The 22,020-nt window shown below is 32.1% G+C and overlaps 2 protein-coding genes across 2 annotated transcripts; both read left to right on the top strand.

The window, feature by feature from the left end:
• The first annotated feature begins 11,896 nt into the window (after nucleotides 1–11,896).
• On the top strand, nucleotides 11,897–16,734 carry LOC141045104 (uncharacterized). The gene is made up of 2 exons (XM_073532196.2): nucleotides 11,897–15,809; nucleotides 16,396–16,734. Exon 1 carries the CDS (start codon nucleotides 12,457–12,459, stop codon nucleotides 15,586–15,588), a length of 3,132 nt encoding a protein of 1,043 aa, XP_073388297.1. The 5' UTR covers nucleotides 11,897–12,456; the 3' UTR covers nucleotides 15,589–15,809; nucleotides 16,396–16,734.
• A 1,810-nt stretch (nucleotides 16,735–18,544) lies between these two features.
• On the top strand, nucleotides 18,545–21,777 carry LOC112289990 (uncharacterized). The gene is made up of 11 exons (XM_024535821.3): nucleotides 18,545–18,927; nucleotides 19,082–19,300; nucleotides 19,475–19,516; nucleotides 19,748–19,868; nucleotides 20,061–20,155; nucleotides 20,283–20,367; nucleotides 20,535–20,663; nucleotides 20,783–20,861; nucleotides 21,109–21,156; nucleotides 21,267–21,374; nucleotides 21,584–21,777. Exons 1-11 carry the CDS (start codon nucleotides 18,560–18,562, stop codon nucleotides 21,640–21,642), a joined length of 1,353 nt encoding a protein of 450 aa, XP_024391589.2. The 5' UTR covers nucleotides 18,545–18,559; the 3' UTR covers nucleotides 21,643–21,777.
• The last annotated feature ends 243 nt before the right edge of the window (nucleotides 21,778–22,020 follow it).

The following is a 22,020-nucleotide window of genomic DNA, read 5'->3' as shown; positions in this document are numbered from 1 at the left end:
TTTGTGCTACCAAAGACAAAATTTTTATGGCAAGGATATTGATTAAATCAATAATATTACTAAATTTAGAAAATAATTATCTAAAAGATATATAGGATGTAAGCTTTTTATAAAAATTATATATCTAGAGGATGAAGGATAAGATGTTGAAATTTATGCCAATTCTAGCTATAGTGGTAATAATTTTAGATTAAAGAATTTTTATTTTTTTACTTATTCATCAAAGTACAATTAATAATTATGCTTAGATATTAAATAAACTTAATTATATCAAATTTATTTAAAAAAATTCTAAGAGATATGAAGATATTTTAAGAAAAAAAGATTTATTATATGAAAAATAAAAAATTTATTTTATTTTAGATCCAAAAGAAGCATCAAACCTATTATATCATCTTCAAATAAAAAAAAGATGCAATGAAGACAACTATGAAGTGATAAGAAAAATAGTTCTTAAATGGGTGGAAAAAAAAATGAAAATCTATCAACCTTATGATCCAAAGAATTCAATAGCAAAGAAGTGACTTTTTATATTAGTGATGAAAAAAGAAAAAGAAAATTCTTTAAAAAGTAAAAGATATTACAACAAACTTGGTATGGTATTAAGAACAAGAACTCAATGAAAGCAAATAAACAAGTGAGACTTTTTCAAAGAAGTTTGAAAAAATAAAAATAAGGAGGTATGTATATTAAAAAAAACTAGAATGGATATTGTTAAAAGACAAGAAAATTATAGATTCTTAAAATTAAACTAAAAACAAAAAATGAATTGACAAGAATGAAGAAGGCTTCACTCTTGTCTCTATATATATTATCTATCTAAGAGCTATGTGGCAATATTCTATAAGACTTCCAAAATATATTGACTTTGTACAACATGTATCATAACTTGCAAGGTAAGTTTTCTATGTGAGCGCCATATAATTCGCTGGTTCTACAAGCTATCAACATGTGTGGTACGTGATAAACTTATTGACTAAGTTTTAACTTATCAATCAACTATAAATACATGTAATTTAAAGCAATATCTATAAAACTTTTAAAAAGTCTATTTAGAAGATATTATGAAATTAATCTACTTTTATCTAATTTTATCTATTCATATCATTTAAGTAATAATTATAGTAAATATATATCTCTGAAATTAACTCTTTTTTCAGAGACAAATTCTACAAGGAGCAATAATTACATATTGAAGAAGTTTAAGATGAGTCAAATTATATTTGCTATGTATTCTAATCTTTGTTTCCTTTGAAGGTAGTTGATAGGTCCTCTCAACTATTGGTAATGTCTTATACTAGGGCAAAAAGACTACCATGTTATTTGATCATTGTTGAAACCTTCATAACTTCTTTCAAACAAAACATTTATAATACCATCAAGAGATTTTTCTACCTCTAATAAAATCACCAAATATTAAAACTTTCTTTTTGAGGTCGTGATACCAAATGCATTGTATCTTGTCATCTATTCAAAAAAAAACATGTTACTCTTAAAGGTCTTCATTCCTATTACATCATGTTAAAGACTATGATAATTACAATGTCTTATTTAATAATTCAATAAATGATGGATCTTAATTTGAATCTATTAGTTATTGATTCTTTATATCTTTAATGCCATAATTATATAGAAATTAAAAACAATGATAGAAGATAGAATGCAATGTTTTTTAAATTGTGTTTCTTTTACAGCAAAGATTTACTATTCTTTTTTTTGATTTTGATGGATGCATTCATGAAAAGCTTTGACATTCTTTGCTACATTTATAAGATTTTTTTCTGGCTATCATATCTATATTTGTTAATATTATATTTGTACCAATGAATAATATATTTCAATCTTAGTCAACCCTCCCTTAAGTCTAAGACTTCTTCCACCTTAAATTCTTTATTTTTATTGACTTCTATAGAAGGCAATGATATTTGTCTTCTTTTCAAGATATTTATTGTATTATATGACTCAAAAAGAGATACATGAAATAGAAGATGGATTTTCATAAAATTTAATAGATGTAATCAATAAGAAGTAATTAGATTGATTCATTCATAAGTAAGTAATCTAACTTTTTATAATGGCAAATAATTTGAATATTATGAAAAAATAATCATATTTTATTATCAATGTGGAAATAAAGCTGAATCTTACAATAGGCATTTGCATTGTTTTTTTATTATTCTTGAGCCTTTTCTTGTAGTATCTTAATTATTATATGTAACTCAAATAAATGATTTGCCAAATATTTTGCTAGAGGATCATTAACTTTAAAAAGTCAAAAGCATTTAGTTATAGATAATAATTATAATTAATAAAATAAGATGTTTGTTGAATAGAAGAATATATTGTGTTGTTATAAGCAAACTTTACCAATGACAAAAGAGTTTTCTAATCATTTTATTAGAAATTGATAGTATACTTCAAATATTATTCTAAAACTTGATTTCTACGCTTTTTTTGTCCATTAATTTAAAGATGGAAAGTTGAAGATAGTTTTATATCTATCTTTAAAATCTTGAAAAATATTTTTTGAAATCTTGATACGAATTAAATTTTCCTATCTAATATAATATTTTTAAGTAATCGAAAATAATAAAAGATATTGTCAAAAAAAAGCTTGGTTATTTCTTCACTAGTGATAGATTTTATATATGGTTCAAAATCTGTCAACTTGATAAAACAATCTACTATCATAAATATAGAGTCATAAGAACTTGAGACTAGAAGATTTTTGATAAAATCCATAGAAATAGAAGTCCATAGTTATTTTAGATAGGTAATGGTTGAAAAATTCTATAAGATTGATGATAAGGAGTTTGTAATCTTAAGCAAATATTATAGCATTGTATAAAATCTTGGACCACCGTCTACATTTAGAGCCATCAAAAATCCTTAGATATTGGTTTCAAAGTCTTATTGTACCCAAAATGTCTTATTGTTAGAAATTCATGATGAGCTTGAAGAACATGTAATTGAGCTTCATCTTCTTAAATATATAAGTACTCCTCAAAATATAGTAGATTATTCTTGAATTCAAATTTAAAAATATCATGATACTTTGAAGAGTTTCTTTTAATATCACAAATAAAAAGATCAAAAGACATACTTGACTAAAATTGCTTAGTAAAAGTTGAATCAATAATTAATATTTTATTTCATTATTTGAAGATAAACATACTTTGGCTTCAAGAGAATTATTTGTTATTGATCAAAAGTGACATTTCATTCCTTTGGTATAAAGTAAAATTATTCAAAGAATATATCAAATAAATCTTATTATTTTTTTTGGTCAATAAGTTATTTTGAATTTGAATCTTAACAAAGACATACTCAAGCAAGCTTGGCGATGATTCAAAATACATGTTGACATAAAATATTAAGATTTTTGTACTTTATATATCGAATGGCTGGATTAAGAGTACCTTCTAGGTAATGGTGCCATTCTTACAACAAATCCATAATTACAAGAAGTTTTTTTAAGGTGGATCTTGTAATTAATTTCAGCTACTAATTTTTTTTGGAATAAAAGCTATTGGATGAAGTTTATTATCTATTCCTATTTTTGATAACATGGCATTCAAACAAAGTTTGATGCATCTATTTCTATAAAAAATAGCTTTAAAAAGTTGATATGATATAAGATTGGTACAAAAATAACATCTATCTTCAAAACTTGAAATATTGCTTCCACTTCTTGATTCTATTAAGTTTATCTTTATAAGATAAATGTGTATGTAGAGTAGCAACTTGAGAGAAGTCTTTCATAAAAGATTTGATAGTAGTTGGAAAATTCCAAAAAATATTGAACATCTTTTATCATTTTTGAGATTTTTTAATTTATAATAATTTAAAATTTCTTAAGATCCATTATAAGTCCATCATTTGAAATGATGTATTCCAAGAAGTTGACTTGAGTAGTATAAAATACATATTTTTTTTTATCTTAGCATAGAGTCTTGCATCTCTTAGTTTTTATAATACATAACAAACATGAAGTTCATCTTCTTTTATATTCTTAGAATAGATTAAAATGTCATATAGATAATAGATGATAAAATTTTCTAAAAACTCTTTAAAAATAATATTTATTAGATATTAAAAAGCTATTTGTGGATTTATAAGTCTAAAAGGCATGACATTATATTCAAAATATCTGTACTTGATTCAAAACACATTCTTCCATTCATCTCTTTTTTTCATACATACTAAATTTTATGGCTCTTAAGATCTATTTTTGTATAAATCTTAGCTTGATTCAATTGATTAATAAATCTAGATATCAAAAATAGTAAATACTTGTTCTTAATAGTGATCTTGTTGAATCTTTGATAATTGACACACATTCACAATGATCCATCTTTTTTCTTCATAAATAAATTAAAACTCTTACTAGAGATTTGGAATGGCATATGAAGTTTTTGGCTAGATTTTCTTTAATATAATCTTTGAATTAAGTCAACTCATTTTGTGACAAACTATAGATTGCACCAAATAGCGATTAAGTTCTTTCTTAAAAGTCAATTGAGTAATTATAGGAATGATATTTTGGAAGAGTATTTGCATTCTTCTTTTCAAATACATATTTAAAATCTTGATATTAGGTAGGAATGCCATTTGAAGTCTTTCCACTATTAAAAATAGATGTGGCATAAATGACACAAGGTGATCATTTTTTTGTAATATATAAGCAAGTATTTGTACTTACAAACATAAGTTTGATTGTGTTAGACTTATAACTTTTTATTTGATTATTTATATTTTTAATTATACTTTTAAAAAAATCAAGACTATGAGAAATCTAATCTATTTAAGGATTATATTTTTTTAACTAAAATAAACTAAAAATGATTAGATTAAAATAAGTTGTAATAATATTAAATACCACAAAATACTATGACTATTAGTTACTATTTCTAGAAGAAATTTTTTATGAATAATATCTCCAAATAATAATAAACAACTATCTATGACTTCTACATGAATATATATTTTTTTCATTAAAAATATATTATATTTCTTAACAAACTCTTAATCTAAAAAATAAATTGAGGCTCTTGAACCTATCAAGGCCAAGTCTTTGTAATGTTTAGGTTCTAAACTAATATCTATTGTAAAATAAGGAGAGAATTTTGAGGAGAAAATAGGACCTTCATTAGGTGTTGTACAAGGTTTTAGCCTCATAATTCCTATTATAGCTGGACAAACTTATTTTCCAATATATTATCTTTTTTGATAATTATACTTTTTATTTTATGATTGTATTGCTTCTTTGAATAATATTGAATAATATGCTTTGATTTTCTATAATATAGATACAATCCTTCTTAATAACAATAAGTCTTTTTATATTCAATAAGATGTTTGAAATATACCTTATCAATTTGTATATCCACTACTTCTAAAGATATGTATTGAGAAGACATTGGTATTGCCATTGAATTGTAATAATGTTGAGGCCTACTTATGCAATTCTTGACCAAAATTCAAAAAGCGAATTGTCATACTTTTCAACAAAATAAATTGTTTGATTCAATATTTGAGGATCAATTAAATTGAGCATCAATTTCTTCATCTTATTTTATAATCTGTAAAGAAATTAATTAATAAATGTAATATCATTCCACTTGATATCAATTTCAATTTGTCAAAACTATAAAGCATACAATATTACAAATTGATTTTTTTATTACAAAATATAGATCTTTTTTGTTGTAACATAAATTATATTATATTCTCTATGTATAGATCAAAATTCTCCTAAAAAAACTTTAAAATTATCTAATATTGAATGACATCATTCAAGAAAAGATAAAAACTATGATAACATTGTCATGATATGATATGATTATATAGTAAAAATATGACTAAAAATACTTTTTTAATTAATATTCTATTATATTAATTCAACAATAATTCAAAATATTTTAATAAGGCTTTTATGAAAGTCTCTTAGCCTATTTTCTTATCTTAATAGTAAGTAGATAAAAATTAGTTAGTATTTTTACCTTCTAGGATATAGAAACTCTTTTACTGCCTTAGAAAGGCCATAAATTGATAAAATCAGCGTAGAAGAGGTAAATGGTTGATATAGTTGATACTAGGATCAAATTGAAGGTAGGATTGGGCTAAAAAATTCCTTAGGATAGATTAGATTGATACCCGAGGGTTGACCATTTGTGAGACAGAGTCGAAATTAGACCTTTGGTCATTAAAATAACTGCCTAGGGCAAATTAGAGAGGCATTTGAAGATCAAAGATTAAGATTTGAGAGCTAGCTTGAAGTTCTTTTCAAGGATATAAAGATTTTTTTTTTAGGATTTTTGAAGTCTTGAAAATTGTTGTTCAAAGTCAAGATTTATATTGGTGATTTGGATTTTATATAATATAATTAGGACTAGAAATTTTGATTAGTTTGTGCAATCAGTATAACATCTATAATTCAAAATTTGATATTATTTGGATTATTGGGTGTGCTAAGCATATATAAAAGTTTGTCATAATTTAACAGTGTGGTTTAGAGATATCTGATTTTTAACACAAGAGAGTTTTGGAAGTTGGCAGTTTGAGGTTGAGTAAGGTTTCTGTAATATCTAAAGATCTACCAGTTGGATCAAGATGAAATTTGGCATGGTGTTGAAGGACTTAAAGATCAACTTCACACCAATTTTGAGTCAAATTTAATGGTTGAAGAAGGAAAAATCACAGCTAGGATTTTTGCTTCACTTTTCAAATTGGCAGCCGAGTGACATTAGTGCAATTTTTGGAGATTTTCTCACAATTTGTATGTTGGATTAGACTAAAAATTCGTGAGCATATAGAGGACTTACATTAACAATTCCATGCAAAATTTTACATCAAGTGGACGGTCAGATTAGAAGTTACAGCTTGTTAAAACTCACTGATTAGGATTGGAGCTTATAAGAAAAATCTAAATTGCTTAAATATGAAAGTAATAAGATAATTGAGATTTATGTGTGATTGAGGCTACTAAGAAGAGTATTTTTTAGTACTTTTGAATTGGAATTTGAATTATATTCTTTTAACATGGGTGAAATCTATTAGGATTTTTTAGATGTTTGTGAAATATAACCTCACCTTCCACAGCTAGGTGCTTAGTGCATTTGTAAAGAAGACAACACGTAATATGACAACGTAGAACCAAAAAGTATTGTTTTAATAAACTTGACTTGTGATCCTAGAATTAGATAGCTTTAGAATAGAAGTTCAATTGTTAGTTATACTTGACTAATGAAACTTCAAAACTTTGATCTTGTACCATCAAATTTCTCAAGTAAGGCAATTCTTGATTCTTTAAAGCTTGAATGGTATTCTATTATAAAAAAAGAAATATGATTTCGTACAAATGTTGAAATAGCTTCTATCATTTTTATATCTCTACATTTTATTAATCTTGTTCGTTCTTGTGGTAGTAAATGGAATTGATGCATTACAAGTATTAACTTTTTCAATTGTTCTTATATTTTGTACTATTGCATTTTTCATTTTAAAAACCTTTGCCATAATAATACTTAGAAGAAAAAAGATGTATAATATTGCTTAAGACAAGTAAAGAAAAGAACGAGAGAACAAAAAAATATTCAAAATAATATCAATTTAGAAGAGGATTATTTGCAACCTCTAATATACTTATGTTTTATCAAGAAAAAAGAATAATCTACTCTTAATAAAAAAAAAAAGACAAAGCTTAGATATTGTAAGTGTATTCTTATCAATTTTTTAAGGACAAGAATTTAATGAAAGTAAATAAACAAGTGAGATTTTCTCAAAGAAGTATAGTAAAATAGAAATAAGAAGGTATGTATATTAAAAAGAAATTAGAATGGCTATTGTCAAAAGACAAAAAAACTATAGACTCTTGAAATTAGATTAGAAGCAAGAAAAGAATTGACAAGAGTAAAGAAGACTTCACTCTTGCCTCTATATATACTATCTACCTAAGAGCTATGTAATGATGTTCTATACGACCTCAAAATATTTTGATTTTAGACAATACATAACTTAACTTACAAGGCAAGTTTTCTATATGGACACTATTGTATTATATAAAGTCTTGCTTGAGAATGGACCAAGCACTTAGCTATAGAAAGTAGAATGGAAATTGCAATAACAAAGTCTTATCTCAAATCGAAGAAAAATCCTAAAATTTGCTTAGGTATTGGCCTACCTCCTACTCCAATCTGAATATTGAACTTCTCATGCTAATATTTCTTTTTCAAACCATTCAATTGTTCTCAAATTTCACATATGTGTAGTAAATTAATTTTTTTTATTTTTATATATAAATTTCGTTCCAATCCAACTTGAAGATTGCAAAAGATCTTAGAAATCCTAATTGCCCCTCAAAGTCCAATTTCTAAGACTTCAACCTATTTGAAATTCAATAATCTTCAATTCAACCATTCGATCAAGCTCAAAATTATAACATATATTTTAAACAACTATTTACATAAGTTCTTAAAATTTAAACCATGGATCTACTATAAAACTTACAAAATTCTCCAAAATATAATATAGTTTTTATTTCATAAATTCTAGAATTATCCAAAATAACTATAACTTTTCAAAGCTCTTACAAAGTCATTATATACTCAAATCACTCAAAATCAATGTCTAAAGAAACTTTATTAATTTTTCTCTCAAATTCCGTTCTCCAATCTACAAAAGAATCTCACAATTACTGTAGATGCTCAATTTTGTGCCTTAAGGTCTTATTTCAATCCAGGTTCATAACTAGACCTCTTGGGATATCAATTTTTTTTTTGAATTTATTTTTATTCAAATCAACTCTTAACTTCTTCCTACATATATTCATATTCTTTATTTTTATAATTTACCTTATTTTACCTTATTTATCACCTTACAAAGTAAATAAAAGCCTACTTTACAAAAAGATAGCATTTATACCTTTAATTTTACTTTCTCTTAGACTATTGTCTATCTTTTAAGATAATTTGCTACAATATTTGAAGTAAGATCTTCAATAATTTCTTCATCTTTTTTACCTATTAATTGTATTACATCACGAAAACACCACATAATTAGCTTGTTTTGCAAGCTACCAATATATTTGGCACAAGGTAAACTTATTGACTAAATTTCTAACCTACCAACCAATAAAAATACATGTATAGTCAAAGAAACATCTATAAAGCTTTTAAAAAGCTTCTCTAAAATATATTATGAAATTAATTTATTTTTAACACTTCTACCTATTCATATCACATAAATAATAATTATAGTAAAAATACTTTTTGTCATACATGGATCATGGATTCAACATTTAAGACCAATCAATAGAATATGCTATTATATTCTAGGATATATTCTAATGCAATGGAATTGAGGAAGCCAATTTTTTTGATGCTTTATAATACTGACAAAGATAGTAATCAAGAACAAATAATATTATATCTTACAATATATATCATGTTTCAAAATATAAATATAATTTAACCAAATCCAATAGTAATTAATAAAAATAATATAAAATATAAGGCTTTAATGAAATTCATTAAAGAAGATTATTTTCATTAAGAAAATAAAAAAATTGATGAAATTCAAGTAAAGTATCATATAGTTTTGTATTGGTTCCATACAAAAAATACATGAATCAAATATTTGTTGCCTGAATTACTTAAAATTTAGTATTTTTATTTATACAAGATAATATGTTTTATATTAAAATTTATCATATATTAAAAAATTGATATTGAATACAGAAAATTTAAGATTATATATATTAAAAATAAAAAGGTATTTAAATATGTAGAAAATGGTTGGACAAGGCACAATTGCCAATAGAAGCTGATATAGCCAAAATGGACTAGGTTATATTATCATGGATATTTCAATACAACTAATTTTATAGAATATATGTAAAAATATGTAAAATATATTCTTTTAAACAGAAAGGTGAATTGACAATTTGATGAACTTATTATTATATTGATAGGCAAGCTAGATACAAGACATCATTTTAGAGGAATTACTTTAATATAACACTACTACAATATCCATATATTAAGTGAATTAAGAAACTATTCTTTAATTAAGAAAGTATTAAGTGAAGTGGAGATAAACAACAATTATCAAGGTTGTAAAGAACTAAGTTGTTCATTGAATGTTACAAACAAGACCAATTGTCGAATTTGGATGTTTTTTTTACATATCACATGGAAATTTCTTTTTAAAGCCAAGATATTCTAAAAAAATGGTATATTGTCAATTTATCTTACAAATGGTGTGAATGCAATAAACATGGTCTCATATGTAAATACATGTGGGTTTGAAGATGGATTATTGATGAAAAATATCCACATATATTGGATTTATTACTAAGCGCATATAAAAACAATGGCTTCTTTGACCAAGAAGAAGATGTTTATAATGATGGCTCAAGTAATAAATTATATGATAGTCCAAGTAATAGATCAAATGATGGTCCAAGCAATGGACGAGATAGTAGAATTCAAATTCTTAGGCATGCTATTCAAGTCCACAAGTTATTTGAGATAAATAGTTTGATGACACCAAATAAGATGGAGACTTTAACTATAGAATAATATAATATATTCAATAAAACAACAAAATCAACCTTGGTACTTTTAGGAGATATAAGAAACTTATTACCAAGACCTTTATAAATCCTTATACTAAAAAGAGGTAGTAGTATTATTCCTATATTAGCTCAAGTTACAAGTACTAGACTTGGATTTGAAAGCCAAAAAAAAAAGAGAAAAAATTTGATAATGAAGAAAGATATGGCAAAAAAAATCTAATAGCTCAAAAACTTTATAGATTCAAAGTTTTACAACAAAGATAAGAAGTTATTTAGAAAACGTATATACAAGTGAGACTATCTATGTTGTGCAAAGAAACATATCTAAAATATAGTGATTTAAACATTTTTTTTTTTTTTTACTAGAGTCACCAAAATTGAGTGTTGAAATTTCCAAGACATGATTGTAAAAGACGATAATAGTGTTGCATTAGATAAGGAAGGATGCAATATTGACCAAGATGTAGACTTTTTCTTCAAAGATTTTGATATTTATTAAGAATGTGGATGGAAAATTTGATGTTTTGTTTAAGGATTTTATTTGATTTAATGATAGTTCATATGTGGTATTTACTATTATATATAATAAAGATTCATTTTAGTGGTGGTTTTTATGACCACACTATTATGATGATTGCATTTGTTTTAGTTGCAAAACTACTTAGATTCATAATACTCATAGAATTTGTTTTATGATATGCAAAATATTTTGAAGAGAAATTTTATAATATTTTAATAAATTATTTTTAATTTAAATATTTTATAAAAATAGAGTAAATTAAAATTTAGCCAATTTATATTTATTTTCTTGTAAAAACCAATATTCAATAATGAATCCTATTTTTATAAAATATTTGTGTTTGAGAAAAAATTAATGAGTAAATTTTTTAAGAAGCAAAAATTCTTCCTTGAAAAAAAATATCATGTACATGTATGAGTGCCATTTCCTATTGTGTATGAAAACAAAAAAAAAAAAAAAAAAAAAAAAAATTGAAGCAAGAGTGATGGATGAGAATTGGGATTGAGAGGCAGCCCCTGAACAAACTTCCGCATCCTTGTGAATAAGGATCAGGGTGGGCCCAATGAGGTGGCAGAATATGGATCCGTGCGGGCCCAATCGGTAATGGGTTCTGAGTTCCCAACCTGCCGCCCTCCAACCTGCCCGCCCCCTGGTTCCCTTCTGTTCCCTCCCTGCGTTCCAATAAATCCTGTGAAGCCAGGATTCAATATGGAAATCCGACGGCCCAGATGTCTCGAGCCAGTCGATTGAACAAGGAGGTTTCTGCGACACGATTCTAGGAGGGAGAGCCACTCCACTGCAAAATCCACGATGAGACTGAACCCGATGTGGCCACTGCGGTTTGGCGCATTTCCACCTCCTCCTCGTCGCATCCAAATCTCGAATGCACACTCACTCACTCACTCACTCACTGACTCGCCTCTCACTCTTCCCTCTTCAGTTGTTTCTTATGCCCATCTTCCCCACTCACTAGCCCAGTTTCTGTGCATTTTCACTACTTGGGGTTTGGGGAGAGACAAGGTGAAAGGTAGCACAAGGATGCTCACATTGGCAGATTCGTATAAGGGGATTCGGAGCTTGCAGCAGATTGATTAGGGTTTATGGGTTTAACCCAATTGCGGTGGGTGTTGCTAGATCGTGACATTGTGGGCTGTAGGGTTTAGTTTTGAGTTATGGACATGGTGGGTCAAAGATATCAGAGTTGGGTTAGAGTGTGAGAGGGGACAGTGGTGGGTGGCTTGAGGATAATTTTGGGACAGTCGAGACGAGTCGAGGGGGTTTGAACTCGAAGCGGATACTTTGTGTTTTAGTTGCATGATTGGTATTTAGTCGGGGGCGTCAGTTTCTGCGTAGAGGGCGGATGATGCTACCCATTGCTGTTAGGAAATGGCGTACAAGATCTATGTATCATGTGATCGCTGCTACTCACTTCCAGCAGCAATTGTGTTCCCATCACCTTGGTGGGCATAGTACAGGGGTTATCTCTGGAAATGTGTCGTCGGCGAGTGGGCAGGATGGAATCGTCGACTGTGTCGGGTTCCCGGATCGATTGGTTGAAATTCCTCAGGCGCGTTACAGACGTCAGATGGTGAAGGAAAGGATACAATTAGCTTCAGGGTGTAGATATTATACTGCCGGTATTCTGAGTCCTAGATTGGACGTTCCAGAAATCAGTAATTTGGAAGCAGTTGAGCGTTCGGGTGGTGATAAGTTCAAGCTGAAGAAGATTAACGGAGTAATCCGAAGAAGAAAATGGGATGCCGAAATGGGGAAGCAGCTCGAGAGGCTCAAGTTCAAGTTGAATCCTGGTCTTGTGTGCGACGTGGTGGTGAATCAGAAGGACCTCCACCTGGCCAAGTGTTTTTTTACGTGGGCAGGTCAGCAGGACGGTTACAGTCATACTGTGGGGACATACACTCTAATGATCAAACGGCTCGCCGGGGCTCAGGAGACTGACGCAGTGGTTCAAATACTTACAGCCATGTGGAAGGAAGGTCACCGGATTTCTATGCACCTTTTGACCTCTTTACTGCGTACCTTTGGCAGTACTAATAACGTTTCCGGGGCTCTAGAGATTTTCAATCAGATGAAGAGTTTTGGATGTAATCCAAGCACAAACATGTACAACTTTGTGCTTGAGCTCCTCGTGAAGGGTGGTTTCTACCATAGTGCTGTTATTGTTTTTGGGAAATTGGGGCAATTTCGTATTCAGCCAGATGCTCAAACATTTCGCATTTTTGTTCATAGTTTCAACAGATCTGGGAGACTTGATCCAGCAGCAGAGCCAATTCAGGAAATGATCAAATCTGGTATTGATCCAGGAGTTCATACTTTCACAGTGTTAATCGATGCACTTGTAAAGTCTGGAAACATTGATGAAGCCTGCAAATTTTTTAATGGAATGAAAAATCTGAGATGTTCACCGAACGTGGTGACATATACAACTCTTGTCAATGGGCTTGCGAAGGCTGGTAGACTGGAAGAAGCATGTGAAGTGTTTGTTGAAATGAAGGAGAATAATTGTTCTCCAGATGCGATTGCCTACAATACTCTTATTGACGGTCTAGGTAAGGCAGGTGAAGCAGACATGGCATGCGGCCTTTTCAAGGAGATGAAGGATAGGGGTTTAGTGCCTAATCTACGCACATACAATATCATGATATCTGTCTTGGGTAAAGCAGGTCGCCAGCCTGAAGCTTGGCAGCTTTTCCATGACTTGAAAGAGCAAGGGGCCGTCCCAGATGTGTTCACTTACAATACATTGATCGATGTCCTGGGCAAAGGTGGTCAAATGGATAAGGTCCTTGCAATTATCAAGGAAATGGTAGAGAAGGGAGGAGAATGTATCATCTCTAGAGATTCTAATGCAGGCCACGAGGGTACCATCGAAGGAGCAGACAGGACGGTTGAATATCCTTCCCTAGGATTCAAGTCCCTCGGTGAGATCACGTATAACACTTTGATGTCTGCTTTTATTCATAACGGACATGTGGATGAAGCTGTCAAACTGCTGGAGGTAATGAAGAAGCACGAATGCATTCCAACTGTGGTAACTTACACAACGTTGGTCGATGGCTTGGGCAAGGCTGGGAGACTGGATGAGGCTGTGAGTCTACTAAGGGAGATGGAGAAACAGGGTTGCGAACCTTCTGTGGTGACTTACAGTTCACTGATGGCTTCCTTCTATAAGAGGGACCAAGAAGAAGAATCCTTGAGTCTATTTGATGAAATGGTTAGGAAAGGGTGTGTTGCGGATGTATCCACTTATAGCTTAGTAATTAATTGTCTCTGCAAGTCTGACGATGTGGACCAAGCCCTCGACGTTTTTGGGAGGATGAAAGAAGAAGGAATGGAGCCTCTGCTGGGGAACTACAAAACTCTGCTTAGTTCTCTTGTAAAGGATGAGAAGATCGATTTTGCCTTGCAGATTTTCAATGAGCTACAAGAAAGCAGTTTAGTTCCTGATACATTCGTTTATAATATTATGGTGAATGGGCTTGTGAAGTCCAATCGCGTGGACGAGGCCTGCAAGTTGGTGGATAGCATGAAGAATCAGAATATATTGCCGGATCTTTTCACATACACCTCTCTTCTTGACGGTCTCGGAAAATCGGGAAGGTTAGAGGAGGCATTTAATATGTTCACCAAAATGACGGAAGAGGGCCACGAGCCCGATGTTGTAGCTTATACTTCACTCATGGATGTCCTTGGTAAAGGAGGAAAACTCAGTCACGCGCTCATTATTTTCCGGGCTATGGCAAAGAAGAGATGTGTTCCTGATGTTGTAACTTACAGTTCTCTCATCGATTCTCTCGGGAAAGAGGGCAGAGTGGAGGAAGCTTACTATTTCTTTGAAAACTCCATAAGCAAAGGGTGCACCCCAAATGTCGGCGTGTACAGTAGTCTCATTGACAGCTTTGGTAAGAAAGGAATGGTGGACAGAGCCCTTGAACTCTTTGAGGAGATGCAACGTAGGCAGTGCCCTCCTAATATTGTTACCTATAACAACCTGCTTTCTGGGCTTGCCAAAGCTGGTAGGCTTAACGTGGCTGAGAAGCTCTTGGAGGAGATGGAGAAGGTGGGTTGTGTTCCAGATCTTGTTACTTACAATATTCTCATCGATGGGGTTGGCAAAATGGGAATGGTCGATGAGGCTGAAAGTTATTTCAAGCGGATGAAGGAAAAGGGTATAGTGCCGGATGTGATCACATTCACTTCCTTGATAGAGAGCCTTGGAAAGGTGGATAAACTTTTAGAAGCATGTGAGCTATTTGATTCAATGGAGGAGGAGGGATATAATCCTAGTGTGGTTACTTATAACGTTCTCATAGATATTCTTGGAAGAGCAGGGAAAGTGCATGAGGCTGCGATGATATTCCATGAAATGAAGGTGAAGGGTTGCATGCCAGATGGCATCACAATCGGAATCATGAAAAGAATTTTATCAGTCCGTGAGCAGCAGTTTCATGCCTTAGAGGAAGGTCTAAGGTGATCCTCAAACATGTTCTTAAGACTTCTCCTGCCCTTTGTGTACTGATCACTCCGAAATTAGAAGAACAAGAAGCAAAAAAGTGTTCTATTCTAGCTCCTGGTTGAGGTGTCGAAATCAAACTAGCCCTCAGTTTCTACGTATGTCCTTGGATTGATTTACTGTGAAGCCCCTCACTCGAATCTTGGAGTGTTCGTGGATCTTTTACTGTGTGTCTGTATGCGGTAAGTGCATCAATCTGCTAACTCATTTGATTTTCTTAGAATAGTGTGGGTGTCTTGTGTGGTTCTTGGAATTATCTGTTACATTCATTGACATTTAGACGCTGGAAGTCATTGTGTGAATTCTTAGGAGTTTGACGTTTTTACAGTTGTTCTGCATATGTCTAACTAAAATAAAATCCTTCATATGAAGCATTACATTGCGCTCGTTCCTATCTAGGATGAGTGGTTGTTAGGCAAGATTTTGAGTACCTTTTTGTGAAACCAGATGCTTGAATTGCGAAATGTCTGTTATAAGTCATTTAAAAGGCAAGCTACCATGTAGTGCTGTCAATATGATATTCTAATTTAAGATTTGACGGAAGTCGTCGGAGGGATTTTTCTGTCTTGTTTTGCGGATGTTGAAAACCTTAAATGATTTTTGTTTGATGTCACATGTGATGGAGATGTCTTCATTCTGCAATGCCTTCTGGGCTTCCATGTTCGGATTCATGGTTGCCCCATTTTTCGGACATGTAATCTATCCCTGCCTGTTGTTATTTTTTTCTGAATTGGCGGCTAACCCATAGGTTTGGTGGCTTTTATGTAGGGTTCAATTCCCAGTCATTGCTTCCCACTAAGCCTAGGCCGACTTTGCAGCAAAATCGTCTGCCACTTCCATTTAACAAATTCACTCCTTGGCCTGGTTTTATTCTTTTGGTTTAGGTTGGAGTTAGACGGCATGTCACTTTGTGAGCACAAGTAGTATTGCTGTTACATGGTCAGACTGGTTGAATAGCTTTGGTTACAAGTAGGAATTCCAATTACCATGGTATACTGTGGGTGGAACCAACTAGACGACACACAAACACAGTTGCACAAGATGTATTTTGAACCATACTGAGTAATTAGAGGTCTGTAGACTTGAACAGACTGTTGACACTCGTAAGGTTTTAGTGCCACAAACGTTCCTGAGAACTTGAGAACTTGAAAAAACTTGTGTGCATGGACGTTGCCTGATTAAACGGAGTTAACAATGTGTTTGGATGTCACAGTGCAATGAACATTGTAAAAGGATTCAGTTTGTCTTGGGAAATGCAATAGGCCCATGCTTTGTCCAAAGTCAAGACTTGGAATAAAATAAAATAAAATAAAAGCCCTAGGATTACAACTACATGGTTGCCCAATTTTAAGGGGGATGTCTGAGAAGATGACAATGGAATTGAGAAGATAGGGAAGGGTTTTAGAAAGTATTAGTATTTGTTTTTATAAAGAATATTTTGGTTGTGTATTTGAAAAATTGTAGGAAGTATAAAGGGCACTTTTAGACTTAGAAGCCTATTTTGAAAAGTCATGAAAAAAAAGCTTTTGTTTCTTAAAAAAAAATGGTTTTAGAAATCTCAATCTTTGGAGATAGTATAAAGTAAGAAGAATTTATCACATGAATTTAATCAGATTTAATTTAATTTTTTATTATGATTGCAACTTATATCTATATTTCAACTTGATTCAATTTTCTAATAAAATATATTCTTTGCAATTTCTCTCATTTCTTAAATTTTTTAAAAAAACTCTCTTTAGACAGGTTTAACACTATCTCCAAGAAACAACACCATTCATGCTATGTAGGGAAGGAAATGCATTCTACCTCAAGTATTCCTCTCATTGTATCTTGGTTGATTTTTCAAAGTATTAAGTCAATCAAAGCAGAATTCTCAATTTCAACCAATCATGAGTTTAGAAAGTAGTGACTTCCCTCCTTTACCTTTAATCATAAAGATTCTCATACCAAAGTAGTTTTACTAAATTTTATGTTGATAAGTACAAGAATGATATTGGAAAGTCTTTAAACCTAAAAGCCTATTACTAGCTATAATTTAAAAGTCTTATGAAGATCTCTAATTTAATGAAGAAATTTTTTCCTCTAGAAGTGTTTGTATTTATTTTATTTCATTTTATTTTTGACATGTTGACATAGTATATATATACTTTTTTGTCAAGAGTGGTCATGCTTTTATAGTTAGGGTTCAAATTGCCAACTTTTTTGGAACTACTTCAAAAACTTAGGTCCAACCCAACCATCATCTAATATTTTTAGGGTCATTGAGGATTAGAATTGCTTGTCTTTAAAGATAATATAAGTAAAAAGAGGCTATTTTACTCACCAAATCAAATCTTAGTTATAAATTTTTATTCAAATATGAACAAATTTCTTATTTTTAATTTTTAAAGGATATTTTTTTAACAATTTAACATGTTCTTTAAATGTTTGTAAAAAATATTTTGAAGATGGTCCTAATACAAATTTTGGGAAACAATACTATTCATTCAAAAAGACAAAAAATCATTTAACTTCACATTTTTCTCACATTTTGTTTGTTTTTTCTAAGTATAGAAATGTTCCAATATTTATTGCTATTAATTTATAAATTATACTTTTGTATATAAATGATTTAAAAAATCTTCTAACAACATCAATCACAACACCTTTGTCTTGTATGAGCCACAATTACCCAAATTTAGTACATACTCTTGTATCAAATTTCATAAATAATCTCATAAATAATCTCCTTCAAAATAAACACATGAAGAAATAATAATTATAATAATAAAATTATATATAAAAGTAAAAAGTAGAAAAAGGCGCAGAACAAAACATTATGTTTAGATGAAAACGCAGTCCAAACATTGCAAAGTGCACAGAATACAGGATGTGCTACTGTTGAAAAACATAATATTAAGTTCCTTTGTCCAAAATCCAATTCAGCAATGCAATGTTTCTTTACTTTCTAAAACTCAAAATTTTAGGGTTGAGGGGTTGGAGCCCTTGTGCACTCTGTTGGTGTGCAAGGTTGTGTCGTTCTTCCTATTTTGGTTTGGATTGTTGTTGTTCTCTCCGTTGTGACCTCGACTACCATCAGCATTTCACATTTATAATGTGGGTTCTCGAGCCTTGCTTGTCAAATGGGTCCCTCTTTTCTAAGCTCCAGATTCAGCCCATAGCCAGACCTAGAAGGAAATGCAATATAGTTATGTTTCGTGCCATGAATGTTACAAAAGGTGAAGATGGAGATAAGGGCTGGAGAACTCTTGGATTGGGGAAGAAATTACAGCGCTTTGAGCTTCGTATGGACGCCGATAAGTATGAGTACAATCACCCGGCCTCACATTGCATTTCCTGTTAGTGTGCTCGCTTGGTGAATATCTAAATGGGCATTTTTTTCTGTGGGTTTAGTCTTTGTCTTGGTGATGTTGGAGAGGTCCATAATTGAGGTTTGTGAATTTTGTGTGTGCAGGTGGAAGTGCTCTGCATCATGGTTTGATTTCAGCTCGGAAAGCTCAGCCAAGTCTGGTGCAGGAATGACCACTGGTGATTTCACCATCTTGTCTCATCTGAAAGAGCTTGGCTGCGGAGAGCTTCTTCGCAAACCTCGTGAAATTCACTTCAGTGGATGCATCAACGAATCTTATGCATTCCACTGCTCTGGTGGAGACTTTTTTGTGAAGATTAATCGGTCAGTTGCTGACGTTTCTTCGTCTTGGTATTCTGATGCTCCAACAAAACCTCGAAATTGAAATGCACGACATTGGGAAGTGTCGTCGAATGCGAATGCTGAGCAACATGTGCTGCTATTATTTCAGACATTGACTGAGAGGGACATCACGTTTGGCTTTTGGTTTTGATTCAGGGCTTTTGATATGGACAGCATGTTTGTGGGCGAATCTGAAGCGTAGGTATGCGACCTTAATGTTGCATTGCAAGGATGTGTGCAATCCGGAACTGTCGTATATATATATATATATATATATATATATATATCTTCCTTTTCTTGCTTGCGCTGGTGACGTCTTCAAGTTGGAAGCATGCAGTGGTTGGGATAGTCTTCATGTTTGTGTAGTTTATTTTTCAGCTCATTTTGTTCTTTCTGTATATGTACATGTTATGCTTGTGCTGTTGGCAGGCTCAGGCGATTAGTGGCGACTCAGACATTAGTTGTTCCCAGTCCGCTAGGATGCGGTAATTTACCAGATGGAGGGTCGTATATAATAATGAAACATCTGCGGTTCAGGCCCTTCGGCATGGTCAGTTTTTGTACTTTGAGATTCCTTAAACCGCTACTTGAGCTTCATCCATGGTAATGAATATTCGTGGGATACCTAATCTGGAGTTCTCTATGCTAGAACTACGTTCAGTTTCAGAATTGATATCGTAGCAATTCTCAGCTGTCATTCTTGTGCTCAGTCCTTGGGTTTGACCTATTCTGAACTTTCCAGATGCAAGAAAGCAGTCTATCTGCGCTAGGTCGCGATTTGGCAAGGTTGCACTTAGCCGACTCTGGCGACCTCTTCGGTTTTCCAATGACGACAAGGTTTCACTTACACATCACTTCAGTACTACTTGCATATTTCTTGTACCAAGCCAATTACTTGACGTACTTCCCTTCTCTTTAAGTGATTGATTTTATGGAGGCATATATGCTCCTTTGATGATTGCAGGGTTGGAATAGTTCCACTAGACAACAGCTGGAATTCGTCTTGGTCGGAGTTTTTTGTCGAGCAACGACTAAGGGACAGGCTTGAGGTAAACCCTCCTACCACATGAATCAATTCAGCTGAAGCAAGGGATCTCATGCGAATTACGAAAAGGACAATGAATACTCAAAAATAATTCTTGCTGTCAACGTTGCAGTCGGCATTGGACTGGACTTGATTTTTTCGACACTGACGGTTATCTAAACCCATTTGCAGAGGGTGTATGAAATATTGGGCGGAGACAAGACAGATCTAGAAATGAAAGGTGCTATGGTTGTCGAAAGAGCAAGGTCGCTCCTCAAGGATTATAATCCCAAACCGAGTATTCTCCATGGTGATCTTTGGGTGAGCCTGGGACTCGAGCTATTCTATATCATTATTGAATTTATGGTACCCCCTTTAACGAGTTGTGTCTGGCATGGTTTCTGAATATTTGGTAGTGCTCATGATCAAATAATTACCAGATGGGAAATTCCGGACTAGTCGCTACAGGAGAAGTTGCAGTTTTTGATCCAGCAGGTTTTATTGGTGACGCTGAATTCGGTAAACCTCATCGTGTATTCCGAGTTTGATCCAGCTATACCCTATTTTTCTTTTGATTGCTTCTAAGAAAACATATATCGTTTCACGTTGTGCATCCCACAGAGAGGTGAACCTTTTGGTTTTGTGTAAAACTGCCAAATTGTTTTCATTACTTTGAATCTCTGCAACTACACTGCCCATCTGTTTTTCTGGTGCATATCTTGGATTGGATTTATTTATTTATTATTTATTTTATTTTATTTTTCAGATCTTGCGTTTGAGGGATGGAAACCCGTTCCAGACTTCCCTGGCTTCTGTAAGTTCATTTCTTCGAAAACTCGTTCATTTTGTTGATACTTTACACCACGCATGATTCCGGCCTTTTCATCTCCACTTCACCTTTTAACAAGTTGGGTTGTCTACCAGCTGAGGCTTTCTACACTGCTTATCACCAATTGCTACCGAAGATCCCAGGATTTGAAAAGCGTCACCAACTTTACCAGTTCTTCCACTTACTTAACCATTTTGTTATCTGTAAGTTTTTTCTAATTTCCACGCTGTATATCATGAGTTCATTACTGTACTCAATTGAGTTGGCTAGTAAGATTTTGTGCATGCACGTCATATATTGGTTGATAGTTTTGATTTTTCCGGAACCGGAAGTCAAGGAGATGGATCTATATGTTGGTGATGTTTAAGTTCGTAGGAGGATACATCGCTGAAGTTCCTCTGTCGTGGTACAGATGGAGGAGAATACTACACTCATGTGATGGATATGGTGGATCGTATTCTTGAAGACTGAAAGCGAATGAATTGAGATTTATTGCATTGCCTTAAATGGAACTCAGCGACGGGTAGTCAGAAATCATCCTCGGTGTTGTTTGTATAACATTTAATTTAATTTTAGTGCACGCAAGTGTCAAAAGGCCTTCACGTTTCTAGTGTGAATTCTTCGTATGCCACAATGCTCATGTTTCCTGCAGGTGGAACAATTCCAGAGGTGTAGTTCTTACGATACGAGTTGGTTGTGTGAAGGTTGGGCATGGATCATACTACAGTCGTATATTTTTCTTGATGAAGCCCTAGAAGATTTTTTTTAATTTTTATAATTTATAATTTTTTTTTATCATGATAATAACAGATATGAGAGGGCAATACAATCCACGGCTGGGAATGAACA

Source organism: Physcomitrium patens, chromosome 1, assembly GCF_059467195.1.
Source record: "Physcomitrium patens ecotype Gransden chromosome 1, ASM5946719v1, whole genome shotgun sequence".
Taxonomy (NCBI): domain Eukaryota; kingdom Viridiplantae; phylum Streptophyta; class Bryopsida; order Funariales; family Funariaceae; genus Physcomitrium; species Physcomitrium patens.
Note: the sequence above shows the minus strand (reverse complement) of the source record. Positions and strands in the feature narration are given on the sequence as shown.

Bases quoted from the DNA above. Each gene is read 5' to 3' on its own strand.
- LOC112289990 (XM_024535821.3), top strand. From the start codon at position 18,560: ATGTTTCTTTACTTTCTAAAACTCAAAATTTTAGGGTTGAGGGGTTGG. The intron at 20,664-20,782 runs GTGAGCCTGGGA...AATAATTACCAG, and splicing joins TTCTCCATGGTGATCTTTGG to ATGGGAAATTCCGGACTAGT. The intron at 21,375-21,583 runs GTAAGTTTTTTC...GTCGTGGTACAG, and splicing joins ACTTAACCATTTTGTTATCT to ATGGAGGAGAATACTACACT.
- LOC141045104 (XM_073532196.2), top strand. From the start codon at position 12,457: ATGATGCTACCCATTGCTGTTAGGAAATGGCGTACAAGATCTATGTAT.